Source organism: Pygocentrus nattereri, chromosome 2 (genome assembly GCF_015220715.1).
Source record: "Pygocentrus nattereri isolate fPygNat1 chromosome 2, fPygNat1.pri, whole genome shotgun sequence".
In the NCBI taxonomy this organism is placed as follows: Eukaryota; Metazoa; Chordata; class Actinopteri; order Characiformes; family Serrasalmidae; genus Pygocentrus; species Pygocentrus nattereri.
This window is the reverse complement of record NC_051212.1, coordinates 17,633,835-17,654,189: the sequence shown is the minus strand read 5'-3', so window position 1 is coordinate 17,654,189 and position 20,355 is coordinate 17,633,835. Positions and strand designations below refer to the sequence as shown.

Below are 20,355 nucleotides of genomic sequence, written 5' to 3'. Positions count from 1 at the left end.
TTAGCTTGTTAACCAATCACTATTATCAATATTATGCACAGAGGTGAACATTACCAGTGACGCATGTCATGACACATTATCTATAGCAAAGGCTTTTATGGACTGGTAAACGAATACACAATGTCCAAAGCTTTAATTCTCACATTAATCTTTATTTAAATACAACTGCCCTGCAAACTCGTTAAACCTAGGTCTCTGTATGTGGATCTACACTCATAGCAGATCCTCATTAGCTTCATAGCAGTTACTGAATAGTAAGGCTCATTGCAGCTTAAGGGGCAAAACAGACCAGTTTATTCTGTATTTATGTGTTTTATTTAATTTTTTATTCTTTACATTGAAGAATAAGTATTTAGGAGCTTGTTCTACAGCTTGGTTTCATGCCAAGTTCCAGATTCAGGTGATTTATTAGTGTAATTGTTTTAGACAGGATTTCTCTGGTGTGTCTGTCATGCTGAGCATCACCATGGTTACCTGAGATGACCTCCAGCAGCAACATGAGCTTGAGGCCATTTCTGAAGTCTTCCTCAATGTTATCAATCTGAGTGCCAGCCTTACGCAGGTGAGAGTTACACCAGGCCGTGAATGTCTGAGGAACAGAAAGAAAGAAAGAAGTATTATTATTATTATCATTAACCTTCTGTTAAGTTAGTGAGTTATTTTAAGACTGTATTTTCATCAGAAAAAGCACTAATTCCTTCAACAATCACATTTTCAGCCACTCAGAGCTCAGACTGCATCAACTGTGCTGTGCTGAGCACCTCTATGCCACCTGTCACCCTCAGTGAAGGTGGTAACTATTGTATATCGCCCTCGTCTCTGAAAGAATCAGATTCCACAAAAGTTTCTAAAGAAAGCTAAGCAGCAGCGTGGGCGATCGAGGCTGAGAGACCTGCACTAGGAACCAGTGAGTGAGTGTTCAGGAGGCACACAGTGATCTTTATGAAAGAGTATTAAAGGAAGTTAGAGAAAGTGAAAGCGTAGGAGTGGGTGACATACTGCACTGGGGGTGGGGGGTGAGAGATATTGAGAGACAAAGAGAAGGGAACGAGAGACAGAGAGGCACTGTGAAAAGAAAGAAAAAAGAAAAAGATAGAAGGAAAAGGTGGGGGTGAAAAAAGAAAAATAACAAGAAGAGAGGCAGAAAGAAAGAAAAGGGATCATGAGAGTGAGACAGAAACCGAGAAAGACAGAGAAAGAGAGGGCGAAAGAGAGAGAGGAAGGGTGAGAAAGGGTGAGCGAGAGATGAAAAAAATGAGAAAGAGGAGACAGCTAGAGAGAGGAAGAGAATGAGAAGGGGAGAACGGAGGATAAAAAGTCAGAAAGCAAGTGAGAAAGAAAGAGAGAAGAGAATAGAGAGAGAGACAGAAAGGGCAAGAAACGGTGAATGAAAAGGTGAAAGACAAAGACAGAAAAAAAGACCACAGAGACAGAGGCAGAGAGAGAGGGGGGACAGAAAGAAAGAGAGAGAAAGAGAGAGAGAGAGAGAGAGAGAGAGAGAGAGAGAAAGGAATCCAAAGGAAAGAGGGAGAAGAGAGGAAAGGGAGAGAGACATGGGAGAGAGATGGTTTGTAATGTAGTGTTAGAGTGCTGAGGCTCATCGGGGGTGCACTGTGAGACAGTGATCAGTCCTGTATTTAGCACTGAACTGCTCTCAGATACTGACTATAGAGCACAGAGCCTGTGAGGAGGGAGAGGAGGGGCAGGAACAAGCGATAGGCAGAATGAGGTGAAGGAGGAAATAGAGGGAATTAAGAAAGAATACAGTCTTTCAGCTCTTCAGTCTCTTCCTTCAAAGCCCAGCTTAAACCTTTCTCTTTCCTCAGTACTTCAATTCTCCCTTTGACTCCTGTTTATATCCATTTGCATTATTGTTTGCTTGTTTGTTTGTTTCAACAAAATTTGGCAATTATGTAAGGTTCTTCACTCACACATCTCATTTACAAATATGAATTTAAAGAACTGTCCGCTCAAATGTTCTCATGGTATCAGATGTAATTTTTCTGGCATCATTTCAAAGAACCTGATTTGGTTCTATTATTAAGAGTATACTGTAGAGCAGGGGTGTCAAACTGGATCCAGAAAGGGCCGGTGAGGGTGCAGGTTTTCATTCCAACCAAGCAGAAGCCACACCTGATTCCACCTGGTTAATTAGTTGATCCTGGCTTTAAAAAAACTATCAGGTACAGCTTCTGCTTGGTTGGAATGAAAACCTGCACCCACACCGGCCCTTTCTGGATCCAGTTTGACACCCCTGCTGTAGAGTATAGTCAATGTTGTTTGTTGCATGTTGCATCTGTAAAAGAGCCCTTGAGTATGAGAAAAGACTATATAACTAAAACTTAGCAGGAGTATTATTAGTATTAAGAAAGAGAAAACACTGCAAAAATATATATTTTGGGAAATGAAATCATCTGAAATCTAGACAATATTTCTAGTATTAGTCTAGTAGTCTCATTATGAGGTTGCTGTAGGAATATTACAGGATTATTTGATTTCTTTTAAGTCATCAAGTAAAAAGTGTCTATTTCTTTTGGCAGATAAATTTCATTATTCCTTTAACCAGCAAATGTATCTGTATTACATCATAAAACAAACAAAATGATATTGTTTATAATATTTTATAACAGTCTTATAATAAAAAAACATGATAATAGTGATTATAGTCACTAGATGTAAGACAGTTTCACTTGCCAGGATGCGGTGAAGAGATGGGAAAAGACTGAAAGGGCCCATATCCTAATTTTTTCTTGTTTTTTTTCTTCTTCTGAGAACTACTTGTGACATTTGTATGTTTTTGTGACCAAAACCAGGTGAAATTCCTTTTTAGAGCAACAATTTCCAGCCTCTCTTTAATTCCCCTAAGAATTAAACAGGCTGTTTTTGTCACTACTGAAATTGATCTATGTAAATGATTTCCTTTCTGATTGGTTATGACATCACAAAAACAATGAATTTAACAGCTTTGTTTGAATATGAACCATATGAGGAAACTTTAACTGTGTTTATATACTACATCAAACTCTTATTTAAAAAAAGGCTGTAATATTCCATTTTTCATGACATGGGAGATGAGTTTAGGAAGAAAGAATGAAAAAAGTGGAGAAGAGAGGTGGAAAAAAGAGGTTAAGAGAAGGAATGGAAAGAAGGACAGAGGGGAGGAGGGGTGAAGGAGGCTAATTTGGGGTGCTATAGGACACCAGAGAGACAGCTGAGGGTGCAAGATTCCAGCAGGGCGTTCGTGTGAGAGAGAGGCGTTCTATAAACAGAGGCTTACGCAAATTGTTTCAGTTGTCACCGTCTGTAATGGAATTGGCAGAGAATTCATTTTTACACAACTGACGGTCTGTGTTTAGAGAAACAACTCAAAGTGAGTCATTTCAGCTAAGCGCTTCTAAATAAAACCACTTCATTCATTTCTGACTGTACAGCAAGTGCTATGTGTGCAGCTGGTGGTCCTGCTCTGTTAACTGCACTCGTCCCTCCCCACCTGTTGTTCACCAGTGTCTCAGGGGCTCTATTTTACCCCTCCTTTTTAAAATAATGAGGTCATCCTCTGCAGGCTGAGAGGGAATGCCTGTCCCCCTCATCCCCACCCCAACTCCCACCCCCAACATTTCCACATCACTGCTTATACCCTCAACACAGAAACAGCTAAGGAAAAACCCTCTGTTAAAACAGGTGGAGCTGCCATCACTAGTGACCACTAGGGGCAGTGTGGACCCATGGAGAAAACTGCAGATAGCAGCGATGATTCAGTGAGTTACCAGAAACTACACCTCTGTTCCAAATCTATAGCAAAGACTCATCCCTACACAGAATACTAGTGACTTTCAGCCCAGGTAGCATGTTCACACTGTATAATGCTATGGGATGTAGTGTTCAAATATGAAGTGCTGACACTCAGGGGCCACAAGCTGCTCCACATAACAGAAAGAAGAAGCCTTTAAAGCACATGTACTCACATTTGTTAACTTATTTTCACATAAAAATCAAGCAAACATCATTTAATCAGGAGTGCTGAAACACAACGCTGCCCATTTCCATCCACTGGTTGACAGATTAATGCGACAGCTGTAATACTCGAGGTTTCACACTTCAGTAAAAAAGAGCCAACTCCCTTGTAAAACATGCAAGTTGTAAAAAGCCTCCTTGTTGTGGAGATATACACATGCACAGCAACTAGAACAACTTAAGAAAAAATTTCTGTAAATATAATATCACTGATCCACCAAAACAGTTACAGTTCTTGTTTGGTTTCCATCTCACTGGTAACCAGCCAACCCACCATTTCTGTTCCACAGACAGAGCAACAGACAGAGCTTGACATCAAAAATGCCAAAACCTGTTGGAGTGGGTAAATGAGAGGAGACATTGGAGGGTAACTACTCCCTGTGTTTACTCAGCTGGAGGCTGTGGGGAGACACACGTAGATCATATCTTTAGATATTGTGTTACGCCTCTCCATTCATCAGGAGAGTGGTGTTGACAAATGACCACATTGAACCAATAATCCAGTGATTTATAAAGCTCTGCATGCAGGTAAACAGTGCTACACACACACACACACACACACACACACATATATATGTGTGTGTGTGTGTATATTTTTTAATGTATAATATATATATATAGTTAGATAGATGGAAATTTTGTATGTTTTATACATATATTTGCATTTTAAATGGGCTTAAACATAGACACACAAAATGCTATGATATGTATTTATAACTAGGATATAATGCACCCAATGTTTATAAAGTGGCAAGAATTCAATAAATATGGTAATAAATAAGCTGCAGTGTTTATTTGGTTGCAGGTGCATAATTTAATCTAATCGCTCTCCCCGTCCTCATATTGTTTATAAGATCATGCTGTTCATTAATAACACACACGCACACACACATTTACACTCAGAGCCAAGCCACATTATAGTTCATAACACGCAATGAGTTCATTAGAACACAGTCACACTCTAATCATCATAATTCTACCGCTGGAGCAAACACACACATACACACACACAAACGCACAGAGACAACGAGAGTGAGGTACCTCTCAGTACCTGTCCTGCTCCTCCACAGCGGGCTATTATAGGCTCTATAGACCCTAGTGGTGCCTCAGTGTTTCACTAACACACACACTGTATTAATAGTTTTTCAGCTAGCTGGATGGTGGCCATCAGCTTTCATGTGCATTCGTTGTGCCATTGCCTCTCTCACACCTGTTTAACAGGAGGAAAGTCTGCAGAGGAATGGTAAGACTGTAGATGTTTCAGTGTTTCAGCTTGGTGACAATGCAACAGTTCCCCCTGCCTGAGAGCCAGCACTGCTCACTCTCTCATATCAAAATGGAATAGATGACTCGGAGCAAAGCCTTTCAGTCCACACATAAAAGCCTCTCTTACAGCCAGGATCAACACATACTCGCTCAAATATGTGTCCAAACGCAGGGCTGTGTTCAAAATGTCAGTACTGCAATCAATGTACCATTGATAAACTCACAGCAGTGACTTTGAAACTCAAATAAAGTTACATACATGATATTTCATGTATTAAAGGGGTCTTGATTCTAAAAATCTTGAAAATAATTCTGATTGTAATGCATTGCTTTGAGCACCACTGGTCAAATTACATGCTTTTGTGAAAATAAGTTAACATTCTCTGCAGAGAACACTCTTAAATTTGACATTTTATTGAAAATAAGATAAGTTCAACAAACAAGCTGTAATTGTGTATTAATATATAATTCTTGTGTTAACTTATCCCAGCAATCAACAAAACATTTAATTTCATGCCCAAACTTTTGGCGTACAGATAACAGATTTGAAATAAAACTTCTAATATTGAACTTTTTCCATGCCTGCTGTGCCAACAAACCAAAAAAACACAACTCCTACAATTTATACACTTTACTGGATGATTGGATGCACCCAGGTGCCTAGTTATGATCACTGGCAGTGATTTCCATAAAAGACGCATGAAAAGAGGCAGAGGGGTATATCAGCAATACTGCTTTACATTTTCACACTGTTTTGAACATTTGATGAGTGCCAACATAACTGTGTAGGTTTTATAGAGAGATTTTAAAATAGACCACCTTTAATACCAGCATGAACTTAGGTGCCCAGACACTACGTAATTTTTACCCACTCCACTCCAAGTCCACCCACTCACTCCCCCTACCCACACACAATCCTCTACTTCCTGCACATCCACCAGACGTCATTTCAACACAACGATTACATAAAACAGGAAGGTGAAATGTTTCTATTTTATATTGTATTTAAGAGCAGTGAGTGTATCTTAATCATATCGAGAAGTTCTCCCAAAATCTATTAAAAAGCAACATACAGTACTTCACCATGTCTCAGCTAGCAGCTTGACATCGTCTAGGGTGCAGGACCACTTTTCCTTACTGTCATTAGATACCAACACACATTTTTCTGACAGGAACTTTGGGCATGTCTGCACAAATGAGGGAAAAACAACTCTACAACAATGCTAATGTCTCCCTAATGTTCCCCTAAGGGAATCTAGTAGCTTGATCACTTTTTGTCAGTTCAAGATTAAACACAAACATTCAGAGCTTATAAATGACATTCTATGTTTTAGCTGAAGCTTGTAACAGATGCACTGGACAGGGTACCACTCATGTGTTAGTCAGTGACATATCTAGAACTTCCAGAAGGCCCAAATAGACATTTTTACTCCCAAATTTGGTCAAATACAACAAAAATTATGATAATTTTATAGAACAATTTATATATGTGTATATAATTTTTTTAATGTATATATATATATATATATATATATATATATATATATATATATATATATATATATATATATATATATATATATATATATATATATAATGTTTTATATATTTTGTATAGATGTATATGTATTTGTTTTATTTCACAGAAATGATTAGGCTTTTCATCAAAGGGGGGGTTCTGACCTGCTACTTTAAAGCAGAATCTGCCCAGATCTGCAGCCCACATTATCATAATTCTCTCCCTTTCTACAGTCTCTTCTCATACTATAATACATATGTTGAAGATGCGGTACAAACCTTCAAAATTAGGCTTAATATGTGCTTGAAAACATACTGCAAGTTCAGGGCAAGACTGTCAATTGTCATAATGACAGTTTAGCTTCATATACATATGCCAAAGGCTCAATTTGAGAGGTGAAGCAAGGGGCTACTTTTCAAGGGGCTGTGTTTGCACAATATAATTGGAAAAGCTTCTGGAAATAATTTATTTGTTCTGAGCTAAAAAAGTATCTAACAGCTATAGTTCATAACCAACCTTACCCCCCTACCCCCATCCCCAGCCCCTGTTGTATGAACACACCACCCATCTTTTTTTTCAATTTGTCCACTGCATACATCAGTTTCACGAAACAGCTGCCAAAAAGCCCCAAAAAAGCCTGACATTAAATATAACACGAAGTGAAACACTGAGAGACCTCAGTGGAGTGTAAGGCTCTGAGTGTAAGGCTCTTTAGTGAGCTTTACTGCTTTCTATCAATGGTTTGGTCCTCCACCCCCGTCATGTGACGTCAAATGAGCCTTGCACAGTATAAATGGGTCTGATGGGATTGCAGAACAGCAACCTTGACTCACACAGGGAAAAAAAGTTACCATAGCAACCGGTAACTAGAGATCTCCATATATGTAGAAGTTCTTCTGCTCAGCACAAAACACAGTATGATGGACAATATGGATGAGTGCATCAAACCCAGTTGTTTATACAAGTTAAAGTCAATCTATGATTGAATATGAAATGATAGAATAAAAAATAACAACCTTTTGACAACAAAAAGCAGCAATGATTCACTCTGCTAATGCACTTAATGTTTAAATAGGCCAGATAATGAAAAAAAATATGCTTTATTTCTTGAATAATTTTATTGCTTTTATTGAAATTTGGTCTTCTATATATACATTGTTGAAGTTTCAGAAAGTATCGTCCCCTCTACCAGTCCACACAAGCCGCATATGCAAATTCACTTGCAAAAACAGCCTGTTTTGAATTCATCATGGTTGTGACATCACATGGTTATGTATGGCCACACACGCAGCCTACAGCAGTAACTGCCAAGTAATTAGAGTGAGGAAAGAGTGTGGGGAAAACAATTAAACTTTGTGCTGTTTCTGTCTGTCGTTAATGAGATATATCATTGCAACTTTCCAAAGGATCCACAGTTTATTTTATCCAATATCCTGGAAAATTTCATCCTGAACATAACAGTCTGTTCTGTACATTTCAATCCAGACATGAAATACCATACAGTGCAAACAATTCGTACAGAGATCATTTACATATATCAGTCTTAAAGGCGCAGTAACAAAAACAGCCTGTTTAGTAAGTAGGATTTCAATGGAGGTTAGAATATGGCAATGTAAGTAAATAACAGGTCAGTAAATTAATTTGATTTTTTTTTTAAATAATAGTACATTTCAGGGAAAAAATAAAACGCAAGAACATACATATATATATTGCCCCTTTTTTGGCTCCCAAGTGGTCCAACTGTCTAAGCTATGGCCCTTTTGCTGCAAGATCATGAGATTAGTCCTGATGCCACAGCCATCCACAGCCAGGAGTCCAAGTAAGAATAATTGACCTCGCTTTCTCTGGGTGGGTAGGATGGCAACCCCTTCTCCCCGTCACTCAGCACTATGCCAGCCAGCGCAGGTGTCTGTTAGCTGATGTAACAGAATTGGCCGTTAGTGTTCTCATCTGAATGTGTTGAGCTGTCCAGTGACATTGCACTCGCGTCAGTTTGAAAAGATGCAGTAGCTTCAAATGTCTCAGGCGAGGCACGAGCCAGCTTTCACCCTCCCAGCTTAGAAGCATCGTGTGATGGCGAGACCAGGTGGGAACTGGCTAAGAAATAGTCTCAGGATCTTCTGATATCTTTTGCACACAAAGCTGACCACAACTATCAGGATTTTTGATCCTATCTGACTGGTTATCCACACGTTTATGTATGTGCACTTCGGTATGTTCACTGCAGCTGTATTCTAGCCATCAACAAAAAACACCTGCCTGCACTGAACAATCTGATGAAAAATGACCCTTTTAGAGAAAGATAATTTCATAGGATTCTCACAATTGCTTCTCCCTATATGCCATGCTAAAACTGCAGGCTTTTGGTGGTCATTTTGCATGTCAGTCACATGGCCTGATCCTGACAAGATAGGCGGATCTTGGTCACGTTCTAAGATGGAAAGTAACAAACTCTAGGTACAAATCTGGATTGTAAGACTAGCTGACTAGCTACAAACAAAATTGGGGTAAACCAACCCCCCCACAAAAAAAATGTTGTGATAATAAAAAATAATGTGAAGACCATTAACTGTAGATCAAAGAATAAAACAGCTTTTGAAACTTCTGTTCCCTTTGGATTAATGTTTTGTTGTGAATTACAAACAGCTTACATTGTGCTTTATATAAACTATTGAATTTTACATAGACAGTGCAAGTTTGCCTTTAATATCACTCAGACTCATCACCAGCTGTATACATCCACTATCTGCCCCCCTAAAGCCTGCTCTAAATATGTAGCTGACATCACCCCACACATAAAAAATGCACACCTGAATATACACAACATAGCGAATGCACACGCTCACACACAAACATACACAAAAATAAACACAAAAATGCATGCCCACACTCACACACACACACACACACACTCAATCCTTCCTGAGGCCTGAGTCTGGTAGTTTATAGCAGCTGCCCTACAAGGACACAGCTTCTGGAATAGCCACTGCTATTTGATCTGCATACACTCTCTCTACCTCCGTTCTCTTTTTTCCTACCTCTCTCTCTCTCTCTCTCTCTCTCTTTCTCTCAGTATGTGTGTGTGTTACTAGAGTTGTTCCAGTTGAGATAAAATTAGCAATTCATGACATCATACTATCAGGATCACACAGGTAACACACATAGGTAACACTAATCAACCCCATCCAGAACTAAAGTAACAGCCAAGCCCCAATCAGTGATCTAGGCCAGTGGCTCTCAGTTCGGTCCTTAGGGCGCTCCCATATTTTTGTTCTATCCTCTATGTGTTGGAAACAGGAATTGAGCCAAAATGTAGGAGTCTCTGAGGGCCGGTTTTGGGACCACTGATCTAGGCCAGGCTAGCATACAGGTCACCACTTTCAATTCATGTTGAAGGCATTGCGTCCTTTTAGAAAATGAATTGACTGTTACGTGCTTTGATATCTGCAGTAATAGAAGGCCACTGTGTAGTGAAGAATGAAAAGACTGTAGCAATGGATGGAACTTAACCTTTGACCTTCTAGTGCCACTGTGTTCAAAGCCTTAGGACCTGGTGTCAGCAATGGATAAAGTGTCAAGTGCCCTGATTTGAATAGCTCCTTCAATAGGAATGGACCACAAAACAACCTAAGCATGGAAGTGTAGTGGTTTTTGTAGAAAGAGACTAAAGCTGATCATCTTAAAGTGCTTTTAAATGGTATAAAGGCATTGAATGGATGGACCACCACCCGACCTGTACATGCTCCACTCGCTAGTGTGTTCTTTTTAAGTTCACTTGACAAGCTTTACAGAATGTTACCAATGAAATGAAGAAGACACTGTAGCAGACAGCTCAGTTTTTGTCAAATGCGGAAATTTAGTGGGCATTATTGAATTGAATATGTGTGGCAGGGCACACTGTTAGAACAGACTGTCTGTACTTTTTTTTCTCTTCTTTTTGTTGTAATATTACTATTGCAGCAAATTGTAATTTGTATAATTTCAATTAGCAACAACAACATGATGTACCTCAGTAGCATAACTTTATAATCCAACAATATGTAGCAGCTCTAATCCAGTGATCACCAACCTTGGTCCTGGAAATCTACTTTCCTGCAGAGTTTAGTTCCAACCAGCATCCAAAATGATGGCCTCCCTTTAACCTGATGCCAATGCATCTGATCCATCCAATCAAGTTTATTAGTTGGAATGGGTGTGGAAGAATGTAGATGGAACTATACTCTGCGGGAAAGTGGATCCAGGGTTGGCCAGGACCAGGGCTGGTGACCACTGGTCTAATCCAACACCACAGCAATCTATTGTGCAATACTCATTAGGTTGAATGTACTGCTAAAAACTCACTTATGGGTGGAGCTAAATTTGGTCAAATAACCCTTTAAACCCTAAAGGATTGTATATGAGCCTATTATTAAATTCTTCACTCTCATTACTACAGAACTTATATATTAGCTTCATAGCAGATACTGAATAATAACTCATCAGACTACTAACTGAATAATAAGCCTGCGATTTAAAGTATCAAATATCAAAGAAGCACATGGTAAGTCATTGAATGTGATCATATTAGCATTAGCTAAGCTCCCAGACACCTGAAGCAGTTTGGATGCGAGAGTGGAATAGAGCACAGTGCTGTATCATATATCGCTGGGCGAGGTGAAAAATAGCACAGTGATATACTGTATAACGCTGTGAGAGAAGTGAAACAGATCTACCATATATTCCATTTGAGTATATTCGTGCCTGGTTTTATAGCTCAAGGGTCAATGAGAAAGAGGTGAAAGGGGTGAAAAGGTCAACATTATCAACAAGAAAATGAATTTTTGAAGATCTATAACTCCAGCACTGGTATAAATCTGGGTTTCTAGTGACTGACTTAGCATGTAATCTTATTAGATGCTATAGCAAAGCAAATCGATTCTGAAAACATAAAAAGGAAGGAAAAAGGAAAAAAGTCTGTTTTTAAGTTTGCATCAGTGAGTTTTAAAGAAATGCAACTTTCTTGATTCATTAAAAATTAATATTGTAGAACATTGTACTACATATTGTATCTGTCAATCACACTGGGGAACATGAAAAGTAGTCATCCCATCAATTGTCTAAGCATATGCTCAACATTCCAGTACAGTTTACAGAATTCCACTCCAAACTGCCAGTGTGGAATCACTTGTCATATTATTACTTTCTTATTTAATTTAATAATAACTTATATGATGTATATTGAATTGACTTACAAACAAAAATGATTTTTGTCAATTAGAATAATTTTTTCAAAGCAACGTTAAGGTTTAACAATAAATCGTGTACTAGCATTAAACAAATATTAATGATAAATTATTTACAGTAATTAGACATTTATATTTATGTATTTTAAAGTTATCTAACTTGAAGTTTGATCACCACTAAGGCATTCTGGATATTACTTTTTTATTATAACTTCATTTCCAAAGTTCTGTAGCTTTCTTGCTGTAGAATCCTCTCCAGTTCTTTTATAATTTTGGACAAATTTATTTTACATTTTTTTTAAAAATGATTTAAAACCACAGTACCAGCATGAGTCAAACTAATGATTAGCAGAAATAGATAGGTTCATACTTTAGCCCAACAGACGTCAACTTAATTTGATCAGGGATGACTGGTCCCTGGTGTATACATGTTTGTTAGCTAATAAGGTCCTCAGTCTGGGCTATGGTAGTGATATTTATAGTTTCCTTAAGCTAGAAGTAACTCTCTCATTCACAAGCAAGCACCACTGCACTGCTATGAGTGACTGATGATGTGTTTACATTTGTGTGGTCACTAAATACATACACTGCAACCTCTAACCTTTAAGAGAGTAAAATCTTTACATCAGCTATGAACTGACTTTAGATCATCATTGCTGTTTATCGAGCCCATTGTCTATACTCTTCATATACTTTTTTTTTTTTCCTTGAAGCATAAAATATTAGTGGTTTTACATTCCAAAAACAGTTGTAATCCATTTTCTATATGATCATTTTCAGCCTCTGCTCTGACTGGCTCCCCTGTATTGTGCCTTATTCAAAAAGTCCAGTCCACTGTATGGAACAAACTGTTAAGTCCTCATGGGCAGTAATACATTTCAGCTACTCCTTTTGAACGTCTAGGAGACTGCAAAGATACATTTACTTCCCGACACCCAAGAACTGTACGTATGCTTTTGTAGATGCACAATAATATCAGAATCATATCAGTATCTGCAGATCGTTGTTTTACAAAACAGAGGCATCAGATTGAAATGCTGGTAATATATTTATTGTACTCCAGAAGAGCACAATGTTTAGGTGACACTGTGCTAAAATGTCTGCATTTTACTCATTTTAGTATATTTGCAACTCTGCAGAAATAAATGTTACATTTATTATTTTTTAAATGTTATATTATCAATAAGTCAGGTAGATTCAGGTACATTTTACAAATGTTTATATAGTCTCAGAAAAAAAGGAAACTGTCCCTGGAGCAGTACCCCTCTTGTCAGTGGGGTGGTACTCTTAAAGGTACATCTCAGTACCTTTAATCATAATTGTATATTGTATATATTTTCTAAGTTTTACTGACTCCACACACCCAGTCTTGTCTGCAAGCTTTTTATTTTATTTTTCTGATTTAAAATATTAGGTTAAAAAAAGTTAAGTGATACTTTTTTAATCCCACAAACGGGGAAATTCCACCTCCGCATTTAATGCGTCCGTGAAGTGAAACACCACATACACACTAGTGAATACACACACACTAGGGGGCAGTGAGCACACTTGCCCGGAGCGATGGGCAGCCCTATCCACAGCGCCCGGGGAGCAATTTGGGCAACATGTGCTGTTAGCACTAGGGATCGAACTGGCAACCTTCCGGTCACAGGGCCAGTTCCCTAACCTCCAGCCCACGACTGCCCAAAAAGTTACAAATACATACTTTTCATCTGGGTAAAACTTACTTAAGGTACATAGTGGGACCTTAAAACCACTGTTATACCTTTTAAGGGTACAATTATACTGTTTGTACCTGGATGAATACAAAAAGTACCTGCACAGAACATTTTTTTTCTAACAGCCTGTATCAGGATTGGTACTGGATTCAGTAGATATGTAAATGGTAAATATTGGATAAGAGCATTCTGCTCAAAATTCCAGTATTGTGCATTGGTATTCATTTTCCCCCAAATTTTCAGTTGTGCTGCTACACACTGTAAACAGTGACACTATCACATCAACGTGATAGGGCAGAGCTAAATCGCTGTAGGCTGAATAGGTGGTCAGATGTAAACATGCTCATGACTTCACTAGCTAGAGCGGCCTGGTTTTGGAGTTCAGTTTTCATTTAACTCAGGAGTGAAAGAGCACATTTTTTTTTAAACTTTCACAATGTATACATTTCTTTCATTTTAAAAAGGCAAGTAAAATTTGATTTTCCATCATAGAAGCCATTTAAAACTACAGCTTGTCCTGATGTATGCATCCAAGTGTAATAGCATTGTGTCTTTACAGCTGATGCAGTTCTATACACATGTCCACAGTTTATGAAATATCATACTTGCTAGGGCTAAATCAGCTGTATAGACAGTGCTGGCTCATATAGCTCAGAAAATCAGTACCTGCTATATGATTAATATGGATAATGGATTTGACAGATCCTGAAGCTCATTCCATATGAACTTATTATGTTCTTTGTACATTCCCGGCAATAGCAGCACAGCACAGACACTCTGAGGCCAGTAGGGACACTGTAGGCCATCTGCTATTTAAAGGACGGGGCATGAGATTCAAACTTTACAAGTCGACAGCAGGGATACGCTGAGAAAAGTCACTTCTATTTTCTGCTGCCTATGGAAACGTATCAGATGAAACAGCGCGTTGACAAACTCTTTATTACCATGACTTTGGCCCCACATTGTGTGTGCGTGTGTATATGTGTGTGTGTTCTGTAGAAAGTTGCTGGTAGGGGGCAAGAACAGGTGCATAAGCCCCCCTTTCATATTCATTTCACCACAAAATGATGCCCTTTCTATATTCATGTAATGATATCAGCTCCTTAAGCTGCTCTCTGCATAACTGAAGAGTGTGAAGGGTCCCTCTGCTCTGATGGCCTGAGCTCTAATGCTCATGCGAGAAGATAGGACTGAAAGAAATCAAGTTTTCCAAATGATGGACAAAGTTAAGAGGAAAAAAAATATCCTAGGGGGCTGTTTGACTAATAAACTGAAAACATGGCAACATTAGATAATCTGCATTTTACACTGAGGGAGGAAAGTGCTGACTGTGCTGTGTTTTATTGACTGGAAAGGTATAAAACAAGAGCGTGGAGAGATGCTAATGTAATTACATATTACTTACTTTTGACAGGACTGAAATAAACAGATTATGAACTCTTTCATAGCCACTATATTTAGTATGAAAGAGAAATGCCAAGGAATTTGTTTTGATTTGCCAAAAAGTTGCCCCACCCTGGCCCCTGGTCCAATAAGAGAAGAAACCTATTTTATAGCTGCGCCATATAAAACTTATTACACTTTTATTTGGCTTGTAAAGTTGAATTTTTTTAAATATAGTGTAACATTATAAAACATAATTTCAAAAAAACTCAAAAACTCAATTTAAAGCCCACCTACCATCAGTATTTGAACATTGTTTTGTCTTTCTGGCCCTTGGACCACCACAAATGGCACTTCAGCCCTTCAGGGCTCCTTGTCTACAGTGACAAAATTTTGTCTAGTTTTGTATCTAAAGTACTCATTTACAAATTTTTTATTGCCTGAAATCTTTCTTTTTTCATAATTTGGATTTTGGCAACACAAAATCAGCTCATGTGACCAAAAGACTAGAGTTTATATGTATTAAATTTAAGAAATGAAATGCTTACTTTTTAAAAATATATAGTTTGATTGATTCATATTAAGTCTAGCAGTTGGATGGTTACATGAGACTACTTAGTTTGTTTCATTTTTTATTTGTTTTTTTTATTTATTTGGTTATTTTCATGAAATAAAATAAGCAGTCTCATGTGACCAAAAGACTAGGCTTAATATGAATTAAGTTGAAGGAAGTCTTTAAAACCTTTTAGCAGTGTGGTTTATTTGATTTGAAAAATGTTGAAATTTCTGTCATCAGGCAACCTCAGAGAACATGTGTACAGTTTCAGATATGGACATTAATGAGGTATATAACCAGATTAACATTGATGGGGAGTTCACTCAGTGGCTATACTTTTCAAGAAAACCAATTATGTTCTGTCCATATGTGTCCAGAGTTCGCCATTAAAAATGTCCTGCCATTAAAATAGTGACAACTGACATAGTGCCACTTCTCTGTGCTGGAGAGAGAGAGGGTGATAGCGCTGACAGAAGAGTGTAGGAAAGACTGGCTTGAGGATGAAGAGAATAAGGGAGGGATACAGGAGGAGGAGTGGCAAGGTTTGAGAGTATATTTAGTGCATGTTTATTTGCAGACTGTAATGAAGCCTTGGCTCCCCCAAGGATGTCCCCCCCCCCCCCCCCCCCCCCCCACCTCTCTCTCACTCTCTGCACTGCCATCTGTCGAGATCTTTCACCTTTATCAGGCTGAGCTGGAGTTAGAATAGAGTTATAAGCTTTACGTTTATAAGCTTTAGAAAAAGTAACAAATTTTAAAATGTGACTCCTAAAACTGTATCAATGAAAATTATTGGTTTAAGACAAAAATCATTTCATGCTGCTGTTTTACTAAGTAACCCTCAAAAAGCTCTATACAAAGGAATGAAGGTGAAGTTGTTGTTTTTGTTTTTTGTTTTTGCTAAATATACACCTACAAAAATGTACTTATAATGTCAGAATATAAGCCAAACAATATTCTTTTCTGAGAAAAAAAATGTATTTGCTTTTTTTCTACCAGTATTTCAATATTATAAATATTATAAATTGAATCAGTAATTCAATCTAAAATTATATTCTGAAAATGCAATATATATATATATATATATATATATATATATATATATATATATACACTGCACACGCTGATAAAATATATATTCAAATACTGAAACGCAACAAATAAGCCAAGTTTTTTTTTCTTTTCTAAATAACAACAAAAAAAATTACGTCATGTGACTTTTTTAGACATTTATTTTCAACGTGCATGTCTGAGGAAAATAGTCCAAAACAAACTGCGTCGGTTTTAAAACTGGCTTCAAGCCATTTTTAAAGCCATGTAATAAACTCTTTTCTTCTGAGAAATAATAAATTAATAAATAACTTGTCCTGGTTGGTTATTCTTTGATCGGAACGCGCCGACGTCACGCCTGGAACGCGCTCCTTTTGGGAGGCCTTGTAAATGGCACCTGTCGCGCGCTCGTCTCGATCGGCGAGCGCCCCCACCAGCTGGTAGTCAAGGGAAACGCAGCGCGTTGCCATGGCCACTTCTGCCTTTTTTTATCCCACCTGTATTCGGACATTCGCCCACCGCAGTTATGACCGGCTGGTAGAGCACCTGCTCGTGCGCTGTGAATGTTTAGTAGTGCACCAGCTCCTCCGCTACGATTGGCTAGTAGGCTAAACAAGCGAAGTACAAGCCAATCCTAGCGCAGGAGGTGGGGCTTGTCGGAAACAGGTGTGAAAAAAAATAGCTACACATTCATTGACAGGTTAATGACCTGCTGGACCCTATAGCAGCAAAAGGGCATTTACATTTAACTTGTGTTGGGAAAAGCCCACTTCTGTCTGTAGACTACACGTACAGGGAGATGAGCACTTAAAGCTACTTTTACTTTAAACGCACATTATTTTAAGGTTTCCACTGTTAGTGGAGTGTAATTCTGTCTGTTTGGCCTTAGCAGACTGAGCTCACTCCCAGTCACCCTAGTGATATGGTTTTATCACCTGCTTTAATTGATGAAGGTCTGGATATATTTAGGCCCCCAGTTTATGAGGAGGGCGGGGGTGCAGTAAGACAACACTGAGGAAGCTGCGAGGCCAACATGTCTGACTTCTTAGCAGAGGAGGGTGGAGGACCCTGAAACCAGTTTCAGATGAAAGTGTCATCACTTCAGTTAGAATAATGACTCACATCATAAAAGTAGCCACCAAATACCAACTTGAGCAGGAGTAAAGAAGCATCAGCTACAAAACTCAAGCAGATGCTATGTTCCCTCCTCAGTACATACAACACCTACCAGCACAGAATGTGAAGCTTGTTAGGTTCAGTTCTTCTCTCTTTTTAAGGAGACTTTTGGTCTTAAAGAAGCCAATCCAAAACCTCATCCTACCACACTAAACAGGGTGTTAAATTAGTGCACCACCATTAAGTCTGTATTCATTATCACAGTGCATATATTCTAGTATTATATTATGCATAGTATATTGCAGCATGTGGTTTTGGGTGTGGCCTTAGTATAGGCTACTGTCACCAGCAGAACAGACTGCAATTTAACCCGTAAAAGAAAATAGGAACTGAAGTAGACATGAGAGGGGAAGGTGGTCATTTCTTCTCTTTTTCACAGAAATAAACTGATATAATACAGCTGAAACTAGTTATATATGGAACGAGTAAACTCATCTCTACCTACACTTAGCTCTTCTGAAAACATTTTAAATACTCCATAGCTAATAGTGTTTCTCCTCCCCACAAGCACAGAGTAATTTCCTGATGCTCTGAATGCATTTGGCCACTTTGAACAGATCCTACCTTCCTCTGCTGTTTCTCCCAGGCGGGGTCCAGAAGAAGGTCCCGGTCCCAGTCCTCCTCCTGGATCATGTACTCATCCGTGGTCACCGTGTACGTAGTGTTGTACTGCACCTGTGTCTCGACAGCCGTCATCATGCCTTTTCTCTATTTTATCCCTTTCTACCACAAAACAAGGCTTATGTGTGAGAACGTGACCTCTCAACCCTCCGTGGGGGGTCTTAGGGAATGCACGAGCCTTTTCCGACTGTGTGTTGTTTTGTTGGTGGGTGAGAGCCTCGGGGCTGAGACTGAGGAGGCAGAAGGGCCAGACTCCACTCGTCCGGAGCTCCTGTGTGTGGAGTTGCTCTTTCTTGCTGAAAAAGCAGAGCAACTTACTCACCCCAGCCACAGGGGGCTATCAAATTCGGCGCCCAAAAAGGTGAGGGAGGCGGGGAAAAAAGATACAGTCCAGTCAGGCCAGAGGAAAAGGGGCAGGGCTGTGGTAAAGGCCCACCCACTGAACACCACCCAGCTGACACCTGTTGCCCTTGGAATGGACAAAACGCCTGAACCAGTTAAGGCAGCGCACTTCTCTGAAGTGCTGGAGGAAACTGCTCTGGCCCTGTTCAGTTTAGTGGCTTAGTCTCAAATGGCTCAGTGCACCCTGCATACTACTTAGCAGGTCATGAAAAATGGCTCCATTAACCATATAGTGTATTGCATGTTCAACAGGGATCTCTTGGATTCCACCACTGGCAACACTCATGTAAAACTGTAAAACCCATGTAAAAAGTTAGTACACTACTACAGCAGCTTCCTATCTCTATCTCTATTCAACAGAGAGCCATTTGGGATTGAGCCAGCAGCAATAATAATGCAAATATGACTTTTACCCTATAGCGCACTGCATAGTGTGTCATGAAGTAAATAACCAGTAAGACAACCACGTGGGATTCAGGTAGTGGAAGTACTTGTACAGCAAAATAGTGCACTAGTCAGCTTCTGCTCCTGTAAAGTGCACTACATGGTAAATAAAATAATGGCTACAAGACCCAAAAAGATCACTACATATTTAATGGCAAGTAAAGGATAGTATACAAATAACATCTACACCTAAAGAGTGCACTATATTTTCACCAACATCCTAGCCCCTAAATATTGCACTACATAGCAAGTCATGAAGTAAATAGTACAATGTATGTCCAATTGGGAACCACTTGAGATTTCGATTGTGACATTGATCATGTAGAAATGAGTTACACACCTAAATAGTGTACATATTTAATAGGACCCTATTCCCAAAATAGTGCACTACATTGTACATGTGTCAGGCTTTAGTCCTTTTGGGCCAACACACTGCAGACTTCAGCACACTGCCCCATTAAACACACATGGATCAGCTCTTCAACTGATTAGCAAGGCCTTCACGAACTGAAATCAGAGTGAGAGATGAGGATAAACGTTATTATCCAAAGCACTTTGCCTTGGAAGGTCCCCAGTTTGACATGCCTGCCATAGTAGATCATGAAGTAAAGAGTACACAGTGTATATAAAGGAACCACTTGGGATCCAGCTAGTGGGAATACCTGAGGAAAAAGATTCCTACACCTAAATAGCGCATTACATGTCCTATTACTTCCTACTTGCATTACATAGTTACTGAAACAATGGCTTCTGCGCCAAAATATTGCATTATATTTCCGACTGGGAATTATTTGGGGTTCAGCCCCACCTCTTACATAGTGCACTACATAGGTCACAGAATAGTTGCCCCAACACTGAACTAGTTCAATCGGGTACCATTTGGCTTTGGCCAGTGGCAATGGTCATGTAAATATGACTCATGCACCCTAAATAGAGCACTATATGCCCAATAGCTCCCCATGCCCTATATGGTGCCCTGTAAAG

General features: G+C 39.0%; 1 protein-coding gene across 1 annotated transcript in view; it reads right to left on the bottom strand.

Moving 5' to 3' along the window:
- Positions 1-18,603, bottom strand: part of actn3b (actinin alpha 3b) — a 41,033-nt gene extending 22,430 nt beyond the window's left edge. The window contains exons 1-2 of the mRNA XM_017719052.2: positions 18,469-18,603; positions 475-589 (exon numbers count right to left, since the gene is read on the bottom strand). Coding sequence (XP_017574541.1) covers positions 475-589; positions 18,469-18,603 — 250 coding nt within the window. The remainder of the gene's footprint in view (positions 1-474; positions 590-18,468) is intronic.
- Positions 18,604-20,355: the final 1,752 nt, after the last annotated feature.